Source organism: Hydra vulgaris, chromosome 03 (assembly GCF_038396675.1).
Source record: "Hydra vulgaris chromosome 03, alternate assembly HydraT2T_AEP".
In the NCBI taxonomy this organism is placed as follows: domain Eukaryota; kingdom Metazoa; phylum Cnidaria; class Hydrozoa; order Anthoathecata; family Hydridae; genus Hydra; species Hydra vulgaris.
The window spans coordinates 38557501-38578742 of record NC_088922.1 but is presented as its reverse complement, the minus strand read 5'-3'; the positions used below and the strand labels follow the sequence as shown (position 1 = coordinate 38578742).

General features: G+C 30.2%; 1 protein-coding gene across 3 annotated transcripts in view; it reads left to right on the top strand.

The window, feature by feature from the left end:
- The window catches only part of LOC100204131 (uncharacterized), a 107756-nt gene that overhangs the window by 26986 nt on the left and 59528 nt on the right, over nt 1–21242 (top strand). For 2 of the 3 annotated variants that reach the window (XR_010637554.1, XM_065793140.1), the window contains exons 3-7: nt 1122–1195; nt 1576–2251; nt 2504–2560; nt 12757–12784; nt 14473–14527. Coding sequence is in view for 2 of the 3 variants with exons in the window: in XM_065793140.1 (XP_065649212.1) it covers nt 2159–2251; nt 2504–2560; nt 12757–12784; nt 14473–14527 (233 nt within the window). In the remaining variant the exon portion in view is untranslated. The remainder of the gene's footprint in view (nt 1–1121; nt 1196–1575; nt 2252–2503; nt 2561–12756; nt 12785–14472; nt 14528–21242) is intronic. The other variant, XM_065793141.1, reaches the window with a different exon arrangement.

The window sequence follows — 21242 nt, the reverse complement described above, 5'->3', positions numbered from 1 at the left end:
TGCCAAATATATTTAGACAGCATAGTCTCTTTTGAGTATTTTTTATGTTTAAAAGATTGTTTGTGGTTGACATAACATTTTTTCCATTTGCCCTCGGTTAAGCTAATATATTGTTTATGAGTGTTGTTTTGCGAGGAAACAATGCATTAGTAAATAAAATTCTTAGATAAGCATTTGCCATTCTTAGAGCAGTCAAGTTTTTGCCTGCAGTTACAGTTTTCAGTATTTTTTTCTTTGAGAAATTCATTTTTATTAATCAATGCAAAATTATGGCCTTTTATAATTCTTTAAATTTTTTTTTGTACAGCTATAGGTTATCTTAATAGTGTTTCTGTTAAAAATTTTGTGCAATTTATTAGAGGAACTAATTTTAAAAACAATTTTCCAATGTTTGTTGAAACATTTTTGCTGTACAGAGGGTTAAAACAAATTATATTGCTATTTCTGTTTCACTTTTTTGTTTCAAATTTTAGCTCGAAATTTTTAAATCCACTTTTTTTAAGAGCATCTTCATACACGCGTTTTGGAGAGTTGAAAATAATTTCATTAGAAGAGTTTTGATTTAGTCTATTGTTGATTGAAATAGGAATTTGTTTTAAGATTTGAGGGGGATGATTCAAATTTGTATTAATATATGATAATTCATCATTAGGTTTTTTATAAGGCCTATAAGAATTTTCTGAGAGGTTAAATGTGACATCAAGGGAATTCACAATTTTTAAATTAATGTTTATTTCAATTTGGAAGCCAAAATGTAATATATACATATTATATCAAGTTTTTTTTTCTCTTTAATTCCAATCATACCAAAAACCTGATGGTGTCTCATAACCTATGTGAAAAAACATGAGATATCAAAATAAATTTGACAAGCAGCTCTCTGACTGCCTATTTTGTTTTCTTTTAATAAATATTACCATGTCAAAATTAGCCAAAGCAGAAAGTCATTTACGAAACATTTCTGAGAAGCATAATATTAACCATGTTTGGTAGATGCAAGCATAATGATATCTGAATTTTTTTCTTTTCGGAAATGTCACAATTCAGGCAGTATTGGAATAGCCTATATTATATAGTATACTATTTTATCAATGGTACAATTTATTTATTTGTTGTTATAGTATCTCTCAATCGAAAACACAAATCCTAGACCGTCGAGGGGAAAAACCAGCTTAGTATAGTGACTCCAATGAAGGTAGCAGCTTTTATTTTTATATCTTTTGCAAGTAAACGCTATGTCATTACACCACTACAATACATATATCTTACACATTTATTCGTACATGTTAACTCTCAAATAATATTAAAATATAATAATTTTAATATATTTAAATACTGTAACTAAGTATTGTGTTATTGATAATAGGACATTTATACATTATGATGTATAGTTAACGGATTTAGCAATGTGATTTAAAATGTAATTGGTTGCATGCTACAATTAGTGCAAAGAAGTTAATATAGGTTGAATACTAAATATAAGTGTAAATTTTGTATATTATCATGTAAAGTTTATAAATTGATTAGTATCTTACAACTACTTGTCTATTATTAAATACTATTTTTGTATTGTAGCATCCTCAGACAGTGGTTTGGACTCAGATATTGGTTTTGAAATTATTGCGCTACTCATGCTGCTTAATGCAATCCCACTTTGATATTTTAAAAATAGATATTTTGTTAATGATAATGTTAGATTTATTTTATTATATGTGTTATTAAATTTGAACTGAAGAGGATTATATGGAAAATGATAGAAAGATCCAGGCTGGAGAATCCAGATTTAAAAAGTTTAGGATTGTATGTCCTAGGTATACAATTCTGACCTTTGGTAAGCTTTTGTATACCTAGGTACGTAAAAAAAAATTTTTAATATTAAAATTCTGGATACTTAGCTGCGACTCCTTTCTATATGCTTTTACTAAAACAGATTAAAAATAGTAAAGTCGTTTATCGAATTGTTCTTGATGGAATCGTTTCCATCAATATATGGACATGAAACTGAGCATGTTTTGTTTGTGTAACATGCAATATTGACATTTAATAGTATTTTAGTAATTTATTACCATGCTGTAAAATTTGTAACAATTTTTTAAGAAATAACCCAGATTCAAAAAAATCTACGCATTTGCTGAGAAATTATTTTAAGTAAAATAAAATGACAATTAGCAGTTTGATTCGCAATGTTGTTTATGGTAAAGGAACAACGCCGCTACCAAATGGAATTTTAATCTCACTTTTTTTACTAATAGTAAGTTTATACCAACTGTTTTATTATAGTTTATTGCAAAATAAATTTGTTGCTCATTTAGATATTCTAGTTTTTTTTGTTTTTTTATTCGCAAAATAAAAAAATTCCACTTGTATACACAACCACTGTCATGTGTATTCGTCAAGTGCAGTTGATAGTATACAAGATAATAATACTTTATAAAACTAATTGTTTTTTTGATTTATTTTTCAAATTTAAATGTTTTTTCAAACTTTTTTTTGTTTTCTTTAGCTTAGCAACGGAATGATTTCTACAAATGTTTTTTCTTATTTGCCAGAGCTTGTAAAGGTAAAAAAAATTATTCATAACAAGAAATAATAAATGATAAAGTTGTTCAGTTTATTTTTTACTGTAGTTTATTATAATATTTTGGTGTATTTTTTTAATAGGATAAACATCTAATTTTTTTGATTTTTTTTTCAACAAATATCAATATAAACAAACAACTCCCCTCTTATTTACTTTTTGACACCAGAATACCATGACTGAGCCAATTTTTTTTTTGCTAATGTATGTGTGAAATCATTAATAAAATCAGGTCATTACCTTTCCTATAAAACATTATCAATTTAAATTGAATTAAAGTTATTCCTCTATCTTTTTCTTAAAATCCACACAGCACACTAAGTAGCGGGGCATAACGGAACAGTTATGTCTGAACCCTTATATCTCAGCTGATAAAAAAAAAATTATTTTTTTTATAAAGCATTTTAAATTATTGTGTTTCATTATTGTACCAAAATAGGTTAAAAGTGCTAAAATAGATCAGTAAATTAAAGAAAAACAAAATTGTAGTAATTTATTTATTAGGCGATACAACGACAAAAGATTGCTAGTTTGCTTTATATACAAAAAGTTTATATTTTTCAGACATTACTTTATATCCTCTTTTAGAATCTGGTTTCAAAAAAATATCTGAAATTAAACTTTTTGAAAATTTTAGTAAGTTGATAATTGTAGTAAAATGACTTTAGTGTGGCATATCGGGACAATAAGTTATTTATATAGTTTTATTTTAAAAGTTATTTTATTACCACCTTTTGCTGTTTACAATTTGATGATTTAATTATTAACTAAAATATTATTTTCTTTATTTAGAAAAGCAATATCAGTAACACATTCAAAGAAATATTATTTTTATAACTTAAGTTTAATTATTAATGTAAATAACGATTGTGATAAATTATAAAAGACAGACCAATCGTCCTTTACCCACAATATTTGTTTCTTATATGTCCCTATATGCCCCTTTCCACCTTTATTTTAACTAAAATAACCAAAATAATTTTAATATTCAAAATTAATTTTAAAATGATTACTATTACCTGAAGACTCTAAGAACTTGATTAAACAGTCAATTAGGATTTCGGAAATAAATTTGAGCTCCTTCGATATATTGAGTATAAACTAAATTTAGAAAAAATGCTGATGCATTATAAAGGTTAAGAATGTATCTGTCAAGAAGGTTTTTGTTTTTGTATTGGTATTTGTTTAGCACATGAACCACGTCAAGATTTTTTTCTGTTCAATTTTTCATGCAGAACGACTGAAGGCATATGACAGATAAATCAACCATCAATCAGCAAACTGATTTGCCTTGCACATATTTATTCCTGAATTACTAAAAAAACTATATATAAAATATAATGTATAATGGCAATGTAATTCCATTAGGAAATATGCAGATGTTTTTAAACATTTAAAAAGTTTTTTAAAAAAATATGCCAACTGAACACATTCCACATTATAAGTGATATCTTGATCAATGACAAATTATGATAATGTATCTTCAAAATGTTAATAAAGGAAAAGTTATACTTACCACTGCTAATTATATCAATTATTCAATAATTATTCAGGGGGTAAGGGGGTATGCATCACAAGAATCTGAAAGTTTTAAAATATCTTAAACATGGAGGACATTTTTTTTTGGAGATAAAAAAATAATACAAAATACAAAAATTTTTCAACATCACCCTCCACTAAAAATTCCTGGATCCGTCACTGCATTTAATACTGGCTGTTTGGAATAAAACGTTGCATTAAAATAAAACTCTATTTAAGTAAGAACCTGTTAAGCATTCACTAACAATTACTTTTTAATAATAGTTAATGATACCGAGTTATTGAGGCAATTACCAGATGGAGTTGATCTAAAATAAATTTAAATAATACAAATAAACCTTTTCCAAGCAAACCTTACAACCATTCAGAAATAAAAAAAAAAAAAAAAAATAATGGTAGCTGCAGCTATCACATTTGTTTACAGATACACACATAAATAACTGTACCAATAAAAAACATAACTTTAAAATGGTGCTTAAAGCTTCTAAGTTTTGGCAGCAGTTATCAATCGTACATTACAAATAATATATGGCTGATTATTAAAGAATATATACGGCTTAAAACTAATGCTAGTTATTATTTTAGGTACTATCAATCTGTCATACTTTTTGAAAAAAAAATAGTGCTAATATTATGATTGACATCGAGCAAAATCTTGGTGGAACTTAAAACAAGCTCTTAATTTAATCAATTTATCTGGATTAAGATGGAGGCTACAGCCGCGGTTCCCACAGTTTCGGGGGCTTCAATTCAAAACAAAATATTCAAAAAAAGTCTATTTTGATACATAATTTTTTAAAAACAACACAGCAAAACAATTTTATTCTATGCAACTTTTCAATAAAATTGAAAAAGCGTGACGATTGACGGACGATTTAAAAGATTGCAAATTATATGAATCAGGAAAGCAAGATGAAGGAAGCGAATTCCAAAGAACTGATGTTCGAGGAAAAAAACTAGACGAATAAGCGTTTTTGGAGCACTTAGGAACAGTCACAGAAAAAGGATGACACTTAATTGAATGACGAGTAACACGAGAATGAATTTTAGTAGATGGCACAAGAGACGCTAGCACTTTAGAGCAGTGCCCATTATAGTATTTAGAGCAGTGCCCATTATAGTAGAAAAGAGAAAGAGAAGCAACATTACGACGATGTGATAATGGTTGAAGGTTGGCTGCAAGAGCAGGTCCAACTATGTTTACAATGCGTTTTTGCACCTTGTCTAAAAGAGAAAGGGCATCATTAGAAGATCCGCCGCAGATATGGCAACAGTATTCCATACAAGGCCGGATTTGAGATTTATAGAGATAGAGAATAGAATCCAGAGTAAGAAAGTGGCGAGCTCGATAAAGAGATGCAACCTTAGCAGATGCTAATTTTGCAACCGATTTGATATATGGTTTCCAAGAAAGATTGGAAGTAAGAGTTAATCCTAGAAGATGAAGAGTAGGTGACTCATCGAGTACATCACCGTTCATAAATATAGGAAGATCTAAATTATTTCGATAACGATTGGCTGAAAAAAATTGAGTTTTATCTGAATTAAAGTTCACCAGCCACTGTGAGCCCCATGCTGTAGCAGAAGTGAGATCCTTTTCAAGCTCAAATGCCCCCTCCAAGCAACCAGAGGGTGTTGGTTTCTTATCACGACAAGAATAAATGGTAGTATCATCAGCAAACAATGCCACCTTAGATGTGAGAATATCTGGAAGATCGTTAATGTAAATTAAAAAGAGTATAGGGCCAAGGATAGAACCTTGAGGAACCCCTGAAGTTACAGAATAAGAAGAAGAGTGTTGTCCATCGAGGACAACTTTTATGCTATGATTGGAAAGGAAGGACTCAATGATCTTAAAGATGTTGCCGGATACACCATAAGAAGAAAGCTTATGGAGAAGACCAGCATGCCAAACTTTATCAAACGCTTTTGAAATGTCAAGAGCGATGGCCTTAACCTCTCCACCTTCATCTAATGCATGATAAAACCTGTCAGTTATTACTGTTAGCAAATCAGCTGTAGAACGAGAAGATCGAAATCCATATTGATGGTCAGAAAGTAAGTTATTAGATTCAAGATGAGAAATTAAGTGTTTGTTAATTAAAGATTCAAAAACCTTGCTTATGATAGGAAGAAGACTTATGGGACGGTAGTTAGACGAATCAGATCGCTCCCCAGAATTTTTGAAGATAGGGATAACAGATGCGGCTTTCCAGCAGGCTGGAAAACAAGACTCTGATAAGCACTTGTTGAATAGTTTTGAGAGTATAGACGACAGCTCCGGAGAACACTTCTGCAAGACAATAACAGGTATGTTGTCTGGGCCACAAGCCGTAGAAGAGTCTAGGCAGGAAATTCAGTTTCGGAAGACAATGTAGATTTCGAAGCTGCAACAAAAGAAAAATTTCAAAACGGCAAAGACTTCCACTGGGAACAACAGCATTCATACCTACAAATGTGCTTAGCCGACCAAGTCTTGTGTCACTGGCAACTCGATTAAAGATGACGCCAGCACAACAAGCAGCATTCACACAAGGATTGATAAATGAGTCCGGAGGCGATTTTTCTATGGTTGCTGCTTCTTATGCAACTGCGGATCGTTCACCATGCAAGGTAGTAAGTGCAATATCAAATAAAATCCACGATGATTGGGTACCACCTAAACTGTGTTCCTTGCATTGGGATGGAAAAATGACTTAGAAGATTTATTACAGAATTATTAGACTTATTACAGAATTATTAGACTTATTACAGAAGAACGCATGACTGTGATTGTGGGCGATGCTAAGCAGATTAAGTTGCTGGGGGCTCCAAGTTATTTCAAAGCCACAGACCAAACATGCGGACAAGTCATAGCTGAATTAACAATGAAGCTGATGACCGAGTGAAATTGTAAGGATTGAATTGTGAATATGACATTTGACACAACAAGCTCAAACACTGGCCACTTGACAGCTGCTTGTATTGCCATACAAGATAAATTGCAACGCGCTGTCTTTTGGTCAGGCTGTCGCCATCATATTGGTGAAGTAATTCTTTTACATGTTTTCAGGGATCTAAAGATTGAAGCATCAAAATCACCAGATGTCACATTTTTTACAAGACTTCGCAGTAATTGGGATTTGGTATCACATAATTCCTCTCAAGTACTTCCATTCTGTCCAGCTGATCATGGCATGCAGGCTCAAGAGCTCCTGGCAATGATAAAAGATGAGGTGATTGCTCTAGTCAATGAACAGGTTGAATTTCTACGTGATGACTACCGAGAATTTTCCGAGCTATTGCTAGTCTACCTGTCTGCTTCCAATGGTGAAGTGAATTTTAGAAGACCTGGTGCTCTGCATAAGGCTCGCTGGATGGCCAAGCTTATCTACAGCCTCAAAATTGCACTTTTAGAATCACAAATTGCAGAACTTTCACCGGGAACAATTACCAGTCGCCATCAAGTTACAAAAATATGTGCATTTACAAGATTCGTTACTCATATTTACATCACATGGTGGCTCACATGCAAGAAAACCGTAGATGCGCCTTGGAATGATCTACAGCTCTACAAGCGCTTACTGGAATATGAGGTTGTTGACAAAGTTATTTCTCAATCAGCAGTTCGAGCATTAAATCGCCGTCTTTGGTATCTAACTGCAGAAATGGTTCCTCTGGCACTGTTCAGTGATCGTGTACCTTTGTTAGAACGACAAGCTCTAGCAGATGCTATACTCAAAGTCAAACTGTTGGCTGATCTGCAAGCGCCACTCAATCGATTTGGTAATGGATGGGGCAAACCACGATTTCCATTGTCCATTGATCGTTCAACACGGCTGTGCGACCTTGTTCAGGTTGATTCATGGTTCACAATTTATCGTCTTTAGTTGGATACCAACTTTTTAAAACTTCCTGTCAATGAGTGGAACAAGTCTGCTGCTTATATATTGAGTAATGAAATGTTGCAGCAGTGAATGTTGTAAATGATGATGCCAAGAGAGGTGTCAAACTAGCATCGGACTTTGTCGAAACTGCTCGATCGGATGAACATTTTCAAAACGTTCTTCAGGTAGTAGAAAAAGATCGCAAAGACATTCCAAATCTGCGCCTCAAAAGAAAAAATATCACAACACAACAAAACAAACTGGCATTCTGGTAACTGCATTATATGCAAAAATGTTAATCACAGTCAAACTGTTTCAGATTTCAATAATTTCAACTTTTACATTTTAAAATTTATATTTAGACTAGAGATTTAACAAATTTATTTGATAATTTCAAGTAAAATTTCAGTTTTTTTTAATGTGGCTCTAAAACATTGAATTTTGAGGTTTAACATTATTATAGTCAAAATAGACATAATTATACTGAATTTTCTGTGACTGTTTCTGTGATTCATTCAGAGTCGCACATTGGTGGTAATTTGAATAAATGCTTTTCTTCATGGCGGACCTCTAAATGTACTTAGATTTCAAAATCTTTTGCCTAAGTTATCTGTAGTCGTAATGGAACAAAATAGAAATATAGACAGCTCTGAATTAGACATTCAATTTTTTTCCATGCAGTTGTGATGCACCCTAATGTATATATATATATATATATATATATATATGCATATAATGCACCCTAATGTATATATATATATGAATATGTGTGTGTGCAGCCCGTGGAGTTAGCGTCGGCATTCTGCAATGCTGACCTAGAATTATTAGTGGTTGGCAAAAAAATGCTAACCTTATTTCTATGTTTTACAATAAAACCTTTGTAACAAATCTTTTTTACTGAACTGATGCCAACCTCTCACAGATTTAGGTTGTCAAATCATTGCTGACCTCATTTTGTCTTATTCCAAGAGCTGTATGTGTATATATTATATATATATATATATATATATATATATATATATATATATATATATATATATATATATATATATATATATATATATATATATATATATATATATATATATATATATATTTATATATATATATGTGTGTGTATGTGTGTGTGTGTGTGTGGGTGTGTGTATATTAAGTATGTGTATATATGTGTATATATATATATGTGGTGTAGACTTGCAAGCCATTGGTAAATAGAACAGGTGGCTGGCTCACAAGTTCAAGTGGCTGGATAGCCAGCTAGCCACTAAAAAAAAACACAAAACTAGCTGCGGCTGGCTTATAAAGAATGAGGATGGCTAGCCGGCTGAAAGTGGAAAACATCCTCTCTTGTTTTTAGTTATTACTAAATTTATAACACATCTCTAAATTATTTCACAGCAAATTAATGTTTTCGTGTATAAAAATAATCATATTCATATTAGTTGGGTCCAGTAAACTTCTGCGAGAATTAAAAATTAATCCAGCAGTTGAAAACATGGATTCTACTGCTACACTACTTGATGGAATACATTCATTCGCCAAACGTGCCAGATAGGGAAATTTTTTATGGTTATTTTTCCAAAACACCACAGGATCTTTTTCTTCTTCTGTTGACAGACAATTAACATAATTATTTACTTCCCTTGCTAGTGTTTGATGTTTACTTTGATCATGATTTGGTAGCGTAGTTTTTATTTCTAGAAGCAGTAATTTCTTCTCAGTTGGATTTGAATATCATAATGGTTTTAATTGAACAACATAAACATTTAATTGAACAACATTTTTGGTCAATTGAATGTTTGTTTAATATTTGATTAATTAAAATTAGTTTTATTATTTAACATTTTTATTTTATTTATATCATAACTTTTATTTAATTAGCTTACCATCTTATTTTATATTATTTAGCTTACCATCTTTTAGTAGTTTATTGTCATTTTTATCAACTGCATTGTTAATTGCTGAATTTGAATTTGAACTTTCTGTAAAACTTGATAAAGTTTCTAAGAGTATATCAGTTGCATCATTATTTGGAAAGATGGATTTAACTGCTGAATCTAACAAACATGATAATTTGGCTGTTTTTGACAGTTTCAGACGCTGTTCTAGTTTTGACCTATAAGCTAATTTAAGCTTTTTTATCACATGTAAATCGTTAGAAGATACCTGGAGGAGTGATGCAACTTTATGCTTGACCAATGGCAAAATAAAGAGAGAGTTACCTCCACTCACAACTTCTGTCAAGTTTTGAAATGGTTTAAGGAACTTTACAAGTTCGCTTAATAATTTTAGATCAAATTCATCTAGACAATTCTCTTTTACCAATTTTTTTTAAAAGTTTTTTTACACCATTATATAACTGTTCAATAGACTCTGTCATAAAAAGTGCACTGTTCCATCGACTACATACTTGGAGTTTTAAACTTTTATGTTGTTTAGATTTGTATTTTGAGTTCTCTTCAAATAGATTATCACTTTTTTCATATTCATCCTCACTATCTACAATAACCGGATTGTCATTTGGGTTTAATTGATGCTCATTCGATATTAGTTTAATTGGGAATTGTTCATTAAGATTAACAAGTTCTTTTACTTCAGCAATTTTTCGTAATTTATTATAAACATCCACATCATCATTTGTACACAAAAATTCGTTAATTAGAACAGTAGATTTGAAGCTCAAACATGTAACAATATTTTGACATTTCTTGAGCAATTTTAAGACTTCGGAACATTTGTTATGACCATCAGAAACCAGAAGTAAATTCAGCACATGAGCTAAGCAATGTTGTGGCTCTTCACAACCCAGTAGTCTATGATGAAGTCTTCATCATATTTGCAGCACCGTCGTGAACATTATGCAAATGTAACTCTTTATACTGCTTGCTAAACATATCTTTAATAACATTCTTCATAAAATCTGCAATATTTTCTGCTGTGTTGTATTCCAGTGGTGTACAAGCTAAAGTAAAAATTCTTCTATCCCATTCACTGGTTATTACTGAACACTTTACACCTATATATGATAGTTTTTTGTATTTATCTGTCTAGCCATCAAAGAGTAAAGAAGCAGCAATGGAATATTTTAAAACATCTTTGACACTGCTTTTGACAGCTTTGAACATATCAATTAAAGCCCCGCATGCCAAAGATGAGCGCGATAGAGTGACTATACCTAAATTTTTTTCAAAAAAATTCATAAAACCAGTTCTTTCAACAAGATTAAAAGATAGCAAATCGGTACAAAACCAAAATGCAATGTCAGGAGTAATATCAAATTTTGCTCTCGATGATGAACCGCTAATGCTGCACCTATTTTTTAAGATGTTGTTATTTTTTTCTTCAGTAGATACTTTATCAATAATAATTTTGTGTACTAAAAACAAATAATTTTTCATGTTTCCACTTGATGTAGAACGTTTTACTGAATGAATTTTCGACAAATAATTCCAAACAAGTGAAGCACATTTTTTTTTAAAGGTGCTGCACAATCTTATCTTCAAATATTTTATTGATGAGTTTTCATTTGGTTCGCGACAAGATAATTGATGTATTATTTATTGATCTTTTCATATTAAATCTCTAATTACCAAAACGTAAATGCACATGGAAGAAAAGGAAATTTCTTTTATATGCAGTTTGCTCCTAATCTGACGGTAAATAAGAAGTATTTGTTATCAAATTATAAACCGAGTCAAACCATGGAAGTAAAAATTATTATATTGCCATGGTCTAACGAAAAATAAGCGCAAAAATGAAGTAAGCACAACAAAATTCATAAAAATCAGAGAAAAAAAAAAGGATTGAGCGAAACATTATAATTTTAAAAAACAAAAACTGACCATTTCAGCTGTATTTTAGCGGTGGCTGCATTTTGAATAAAATAGCGGCTATTAGTGGTTATTAATAAAAAACTGGCGGTAGTTGGATATTAACTAAATTGGCGGCAGCGGATGAATAGAGACGGCAGCTTGCAAGTCTATGTGTGTGTATATATATATATATATCTGTGGGTGCGTGTGTAGGTGTGTGTGTGTGTGTGTGTGTGTGTTAAATATGTGTATATATATGTGTATTTGTATTTATTTTTGTATAAACATACAAGTAAATTCATTTTTTTTTTCTATTTTTTTTTAAAACTTGTAAATGTAAGCAAAAAAAGATAACAAATTTATATCAATATACATTATGATATATGTTACATTATATATATATATAAAATAAATATATGTATGTATATATATATATATATATATATATATATATATATATATATATATATATATATATATATATATATATATATATATATAATGTTTATTATTATTATTACTGGCAATTAAGCTCAGCATGATCCTTATATATTTTACTTGATTTACTTTTGACTTTAGTTTAGACATTTTTTAAATTAAAATATGTAATGTATATAAAAATGTAACAGCCATAGACAATGTAACACTGTTGTTGGTTAAAACTAGATTTTACAAAATTAACAAAAAATCAGAATGAAATCTAAAAATCTTAAAATTACTTATCTAAAAGATCACTGTCTCTTTCCAATACTTTTTCAACTCATAAATGTAAACTTTGTTGCACAGTAAAAAAAAACAAATTAAAGTTTGAAAATGCAATTTTTTGAAAAATAACAAATTTAATTTACTTCCACAATTAACTTTATAGTTTAAAATTATAAATAATGTTTTATAAGAAAGCTTTTTTTTGTTGGTAGTAGACAAGTTCTATTAGCAATTTTTTTTATTTAATATTTTGCAGGTTTTTGGTGCATCAGAAGTTGATGCAGGTGAATATTTTTTTAAATTTTGCTTTTGTTTATGCTTTTATGAACATAATTTGAAAGTGTACATTAAGATAAAGCTAATTTTTTTTTGTTTTTTTTAAAGTTTTTTAATTAAATTTTTGAATGTTTCTCAGAGAATCTTGTTCTGGTCTGCCCTAAATTAATTTTTTAGTTCAAGTTTATCTTATTTTTTAACCTAAATTTACTTCTATTAATTTTTGATTTCTTTAATTTTGTAAGCTCAAAGTATATTTTTCAGTTTCTTACCCAGGAAGGTACTACCCAAAGTTAGAAGGTACTAAGTAAACTTTACAAATCATTTTCCAGACATTATCCTAATCAATTACCTTTGCATAGATTAAAGTCTCTGACCCTAGCTTGTGCTCAGTTCTTTCTTTAGGTTGTGCTCAGTTCTTTCTAGCTTGTGCTCAGTTCTTTCTTTAGGTTGTGCTCAGTTCTTTCTTTCTTATTCAGACCATGCTATAGTCTCACTATAATTTTATCTTGTGCTTATACATTAGGATAACCCTTTCATGGGGCTAGGATTCTTTTTGTGATGGTATTTGGAATGACATCTTTTATCTCTGCTAAAAATTGTGTCATAGTTTTTAAGAATTAGGCAGGCATGAGAGCTTTTATTCCTAATTAATGGCTTTAAGTAAAGCTTCACTCTAACTTTGACATTCCTTTTTTGAGCAGCTTTTATTTCTAATTTCAATCATTTCACAGTTTTCTTGAAAACAAACATCTTTTAATCATTTTAAGTAGTTGATGTAAAGAGCTAATAGCGCTAAGGTCTTATTTTCTTATTAGCTAAACTTACATTAAAATTGATTGCAAGATATTGAACTTTATCAAAATATAATAAAGGGGTTCAAATTTTATGGTGTTTTTAAATTGGTATCCATCAAAATTTTAAAAGATGTTTTCTGATTTAATCAGAAAATTTCTTTCAAACACCTGCAGGTTTCATAAGTATATTTAGACTCTGTTGATGGAATTTACACTTTAAGATAATACAAAATCTTTTTTGTCGATAAAGTCTCTATCTAAGTTATTTACTTAAAATGAATAAACCTTATTGATTTTTTTAAAGACCTATTAGGGTGCATAAACCAAATAATGTTTTGAATCTCTTTTTTTTTTTATGAATAGTTAAGTTTTCCATGATAAAGTATAAATATAGTTTTAAAAATCGAGCATCAACTAAGTACTATCCCTTCAAAATATAAACATCGCTATGAATTATTATTATTATCCCTTCAAAATATAAGCATCACTATGAAAACTTTTAAATCCTTTAAAATGTGATAGTTTGTGCACAGAATAAAGGAAAATACACTCTTGGTATAGTTTAGATTTACTTTGGTATTAAAAAGATTAGCTTAGTATTAAAGAGATTCCAGACTAAAGATTAAAAAATAAATCTAATGTAAAAGTACCTTTATAATTAGGAAAAAAGATAGTGTTATATTTATTACATCAAAGCTAGTTTAATGAAAGTTATATGTTTCTTTATTCAAAAAGTATAATATTATTAATAGTATGTAATTAGAGTTGCCAGATGTCTGGCTTTTAGGAAGGAGAACACACAAAAAAAAAATATTTCACAGGTTTGGCGCTGTATTTTTCTCCATAAAAGCCAGACCTCTGGCAACCCTATATGTAATACTATTACAAAATATTTTTAGGAAAAAGAGCTGGTTTTATTGCATCAATAATGTTTATTACAAGAATATTTAGCAGGTAAGCTTAACTTTTTCTATGAACTTTCCTTTAAATAAAATGAAGTATTTTAAATTAAAACCTGGTTACAATTTATATTATTTTAAATTTATAATTTTTTTTGAATGTTGTTTAAATTTTTTTTTTTTAAATTGCTTAAAAACACTTCAAGACTTAAATCTGGTGTGTCAAGACTTAAATGTGGCAAACTAAATGTGAATCTTTATGTGAAGATAAGATCAAAATCAGTGATTTACAACACCGTGAATTTTTTTTTTTTTTTAAATTAATTCACCTCCCCAAGGGTTAGAAGGCCACTACAGACGAGGAGGCTACTTAAATGTGGTTGTAACCCTCTCTCAACCCTATAACTTCGAAACACGAACCTTGACAAACAAGGCTGCTGCACAGAGAAACAAGTTGAGCGCGGTACTACCAGGGATGTGGTGGGGATCAAACACGGAACCTCTCGATTATGAAGCGAGCACTCTACCACAAAACCACTATCGCATCATATTTCCATTATGTCCAGAATTCCATAATGTCCTAATTTAGAAATCAAAATATTATAATCAGTGGTATCAAAAGCCTTTTGTAAATCAGTAAAAATACTACAAGTAAAATAACCAATAAAGAAGCTTTCCTGATTTTTTTTTTTTTATTAATGCCTATTTTATGCTCTTATTTTATTGCTACGTGGCAAGTGCATTGTTTTAATAAAAAACCAAATTGAAAATCATTTAAACATTTAAATGAGTACAGAGATGCACAAGTAAGCCTCTAGAAAACATAAGTTTTTCAAAAAGCTTACTTGTGCATAAAAGTAAAAAAATAAGGCATAAAATTTTTGAGCCATTTTCAAATATTGTAATAAACACAAATAGTTTCAAAATATTTAAAAATGTTCCATTTATAAATGAGATATTAAATAGTTTAGAATGAGTATTTGAAAATTTTTAGTTAAAATCTATAAGAATGTTTGTGGGAATGCTGTTTGCACCTAATGATTTCTTGAATTCAATTTAGAAATAAGAGATGAATTTTCGGGAATATTTGTTGGAGATAATAGTAGATTATGTAAATTTGGATATTAAGGATACTTTTGGTAGTTGACGTAAGATGAATGAATAATGGATTTGAGTTCAAGAGCAACATTTTTTAAAACAAAAAACAAACAAAAAAGTTACTTAAAAAAACTGTTATCTCGGAAACATTTAACAAAAAGTGTTAAATGTTTCAGAGATGTTCAGAAACAATTGGATCATTTTCTTGTAAACAGTTGGGAGATGATTAATTAAAGTTTTTGACATTTATTAGATTAATATAAATGTAATATAAAGAGAAAGTAAGCTTAAAACATCAGACATCAAGATGTCATTTTTTGATTGCATTAAATAAAAAAAAAAAACCAAAAAGTAAGAAAACAGATTTAGTTCAGGAGATGTTGTTAGAAGCTGGGCAGACATGATGTTATCAAAAGAATTGATATCCATGCAAGGTTGTCTATAAATGCAACCAACTACATTATATTTTTTAGAAAAAATAGTTTTAACAAATGTGGTTTCTTAGCAATAAGGTGAGTAAATTAAATAATCTCTTTGTTTATATATTAGTTTTTTTTTGAATAAATATAACAATGTTCCACAACAAGAGGATTCGGATGAATTGATAATTAACTTTTGATAATGAATTGATAATGAATTGATAAAACACTTTGGTTCATTAACTTCTCTAATTCACTTTTGGTTCACTCTCTAATTCACTTTTGGTTCATTAACTTCTCTAATTCTAGCATATCCTGTAAATATAAGTGCGCAGACTTAGCATAAGGAAAATGTCCCGATGCTTGGAAATAAGGAAGCATTTCTTTAGTGTCATTGTAGGATGTGCATTGACCAAAAGTCGAAAAAAATTTTATAAGAAGTTTGAACCAAACCGTCGATGGAAAAGTACTGAGAGACCCAATTACAATTTTGATTTAAAAGACCTAGGCCTAACAAAAGACATAATGCTGTGGCTGATACTTGTACAAACTAATTTTAAATGTTCTAATTTAATTCGTTTATTTTTCAAAATAACTTGCTCTAAAAAATAAGTCAATGACTCTGGAATATCGCTGTTAGTATCTTCAAACATTTGACTAGGCGAGGGATATTTGGTATTATCAAATACCAATGATTGAATGTCCTCTCAAATGATTGCTGCTGCAGTTTTTAAAATTCGAAATCGTTCTTCTTTATTTTGGCTTTTAAACGTTAATTTTCCCAGTTTTTAGTGATAATAATTTTATTACCGAATTTCAACTTCAATCGTATCTTAATTGTTCTGTTATCTAAATGTGGAAAACTGGCAGTCATTACTGTTTTCAATGTATTTAAATATTTCTTCCATCGCAACATTTGTAAATTCATCTTAAGGACGACCGATTTTACACCCATTGGTTGGTCTCAAGAAAGAATTATAACAGGTATTATGATATTAAGCCTCAGCAGCAACTAAATCAAGTTCATATTCAATGCGTGCAGTAACCTTTTTTGCTTCCTGATCAGAATGACTCCATGCTACCTTCAGAATTGGTTCTTTAAATTCAAGAGTCGCAACTTTATGAATTCTACGCCGAACTTTCTTCGCTTTCTTCTTCTCGGCCTTCTCGTTTGCTTTATCGCCGCAAAATAAGCAACATTTTTTTAAACAAATAAGTGATTCACTTACGCGCGCTCTGGTACAAGGTGGACTATTTTCAGATGTGCTGACTTGATCTATATCTTGCTGTCTTTTAAATGCAGCAATAGTACTCTTCCGAGTATACTTTTTACGGCACACCACATGAATTGTGGTGTGCCGTAAAAAGTATACTCGGAAACTTCAGATCTTTCAGGTATTCATAAAACTTGTCACTTCTTTTAACACTTGTATCAATCAAAGTCTTCATTCCACGATCATTAACAACAGTTTCACTTGCTATTGAAAGTTTACTACATATAAAACATAGTTGCAACATTTTAATAAAAGTATTAAACGGTTCCAATCGTAATAAAAAATACTGCTCGATACTCTTAACTGCAATGGAATGTTCAACGCTAAAAGTATTTCATCGTTTGTAACATTGTTCCAAGAATTTTGGAAAGTCAGACGAGAAAAATCAGTTTAAAAAATTATTTGAAAAAAGCATTTTTCATTGTTCTTATACAAGTTCAAAGAAAAGCCGATGAAACAGTTTATTCAAAAATGCGTTTAAATGCTGTTCTCTTTTGTTTGATCTATTTTTATGATAAAACATTTCCTTTTTTTTAAAAAAAAAAATAACTTTTTTTATACCTTAAACCTTGAATAACTTTTATTGCAGAAATGGGATCGATGGGGTTTTTTAATACTTTATTTGCAATAATGTGCTTAGCTGTTGCCCATATTTTTTTATTTTTTGGCGGCAATCTATTTACGGTGTTCAAAAACATAAATTCGATATCTTTTGGCCATATATCTAATTTTCCCAAAGTCATAGCACAATCCAAGTCATTGCACTTTTTTTTCGCATGCTTAGTTTCTCTCTTTTCTTCTCCTTTGCGTTTAATGCTACACTCCTCTGTACCATCTTTCTTTAACATCAAAAAGATGTTTAGTTGTTTTGACATTTTTTTTAAATCTTCAAAAACAATATTATATATTAAATATTGAATAACAAGTTAATAAAAAAAATATTGGTGCTGTTAAACGCACAATAAAAAATTAAAACTATAGTAAACATAATAAATATATATATATAAATTTATTATAAATATATAATAGAATAATCTATTAGACTTGCATTTATTCACAAAATTTCAAAAAATTATTGAAAACTTTTAAAAAGTTTTTTAATATGCAAACAAACATTACTTCACTTTTAGGAAAATAAGAAAAAAAGATTGCACGCTATTGAAGAAAGCAATCGTTAAGTTTAAGCATAGTTTTTTTTAAAGTAATTGCAAATGCAGTCATTTTAAGTAAAATTTTGAATGCTTTTGTAAACGCATGCAAAAACCATGTTCAAACATAATTACTTTCTTCGTTCCATTGAAAAAAAGTATTTGAAAATGTGTTTAAAATTTTCGAAACTAATTGTTTTTTATTGCAATTATGTGTTTTGTATTATAAACAAACGATTTTCAATCGCCCATTAATTATTTAGAAAAAAAAAATTTGTTTGCTATTGTTTTGAAAAATTTTAAGCAAACGCCATATTTGCGTAAGGAAAAGTAAAGAAACATAACTTTTTTTAGCAGGTGTTTACACATTCGTCGATTTGTAGCGCCCTCATATATATATACATATATACTCTTTTGACCAAAAGTACGAGTATGCTGACTGACTTTGACATTAATGTTCATTAACATACAAATAATACTACAAGTTATTGTTTTTTATTGAACTAACCAGCAAAATATCATGAATTAAAACGTTAAACATTTCACATTAATAAAAATTTTAACTTTACTATGTTATGTGGCTCCAAGTTTAATATTTTGTGTGGCCTCCTTTATTTCTTTAGACTGTCCTTATGCTGCATGGCATTAAATAGACTAGTTTTTTACAGTAATCTGGAATTATTTAACTAATCCACACTTATTTTATTTTTTTCTGAAAGATCTGCTGCTTAACTAGGACGCAGATTTGCAGCTTTTTTTTTCATAAACATCCAAACATTTTCTATGAGTTCAAGGGCCTAGTAATTTCCTGGCCATCGGCCCAAAATTTGATCAATGTTTAACTGCAGCTAAACTGGTGCGCCATCTTGTTGAAGAGTATTACAACCATGAATGGTCATAAAATGTGGCAATTTCTCTTGTAAAACTCTGAAATATGTTTCTCTGAAATATGTGTTTATTGTCATGCTGTGCGGCATCTCCCATAACCCGGCACAACCAAAACTAGAAATTGCAGGTCTTTATGGTCTATATCCACTTGCACATAATCTCCTATGTATAGTTCTTGCTGCTTTGTTTTGTAGGTCAGGATTACTTGTCTTAATAGCAATAGCTGCAACTCGAGGGTCATATCGAACGACTTTAGTGATTACACGATCTAGACGAGTAGTAGTTTTATGTGGTCTACCACTTTGCTTGCATGATTCTAACGTCCCAAACTGTGTTAGTCACCTTAGTGTTGTCTGCACTGCCTGAACTGAACAACCAATCAGCTTTGCAATTCGTTCATAGGACAGTTTTTGATCAAACAAACATTTTATCTGTGCTTGCTCTACAACTGACAGCTCTTTAACTTTTACCATTCTACAAAAAATAAAAAATAAAAATGTATGTATTAATTTAATTATATTTCTTTGAGGATTTGGTTGTTAGTCTTCATAAGGGGTCGCCATAAAGTACGTACGCTCTTAGGGGGGAGTGGGGAGGTCTTCAAAAAGCGTACGAAAGCCTATGGGAGGGGGGGGGGAGGGTTCAATTTAAAAGTACGTACTTCGATTTTCTAATTTATAACAATTAACCAGCTAATCAATAGAAAAGTTACATTCTGACTAAAGATTCTAGTTTGCCAACATAAAAAGATGTATGGTATATGGAGTAGATGGTATAGTTTTCCTCTATGCACATACATGTATGGGCGCCCTCAGAATTTTTTGATGTTCCAGATAGGACACTTTCACACATCGTGCAAACTCATAACTTAAGTTTGTTTATACCTATGCCAAATAAGGAGGCCATGCAAAATATCGGGATGGCGGAGGCCTGTGAACAAAAAGCCCTAAAATGCTTACCCTCCCCTGCCCATATGTGAGGGCACTAATGTAGTAAAATTTTCAACTTTACCATCTAAAACTAATGGGTGATGCGGAAGTTATCGGACAAATCCTAATTTCATTATTTGAGCATAATAATTAGTTTTTGTGGTTTTATGCGTAGGCATAAACGTTCTATAAAATATAAACTTTATTATTTGAAACACAATTACTTAAAATGAGGTTAAATGCAGCTGAACGAGAATCTTTTCGAAAGCGACTAAAAATGTTTTTTGTAAATAAACCTAATATTAAAAAAAAAAAAATGGTAAATCATTTTGAAAAGGAAGGATTTGCTCGAAGTACAATATGTGATAACCTAAAAAGACTTGAAACTGTTCAATCGTTTTCTGATAAAAAGCACCCTGGTTGTCCGACATCCTGGACTAGAGAAAAGAAAGCCGAATTAACGAGACTTGTCAACAATCGAAAAAGGGTCAATCAGAGAAAAATAGGTATTAAATTCGGTGTAAATCAATCGACAATTGGTCGTCAGTTGAAAAAAATGAATATTAAATATAGAAAATGTGAAAAGACTCCAAAATACACTATAGAACAACAAATAAAGGCAAAGAAAAGAAGCAGGAAACTAGTTAACCAACTCTATAACACAAAATCGCTTCTAGTCATCGATGACGAAAAATACTTTTGTTTTGCAGGGGACAACATGCCTGGAAATTCTGGATACTACACAAACAACAAAAAGACATGCCCAGAAAGTGTTCGTTTTATAGGAAAAGAGAAATTTCCAAAAAATTATTAATGTGGATAACCATATCTGACCGTGGTATGTCCGAGCCATTGTTTCGCACTTCCAAGGCTGTAGCGATCAATTCATCAATCTATACTAATGAATGTTTAGAAAAACGACTTCTTCCATTTATTCACAAGTATCATGGAGACTTTTTGTAGAAAAATATTGTAAATTACAAAAGTTATGACCATGCAAATTTTCCGACCCCC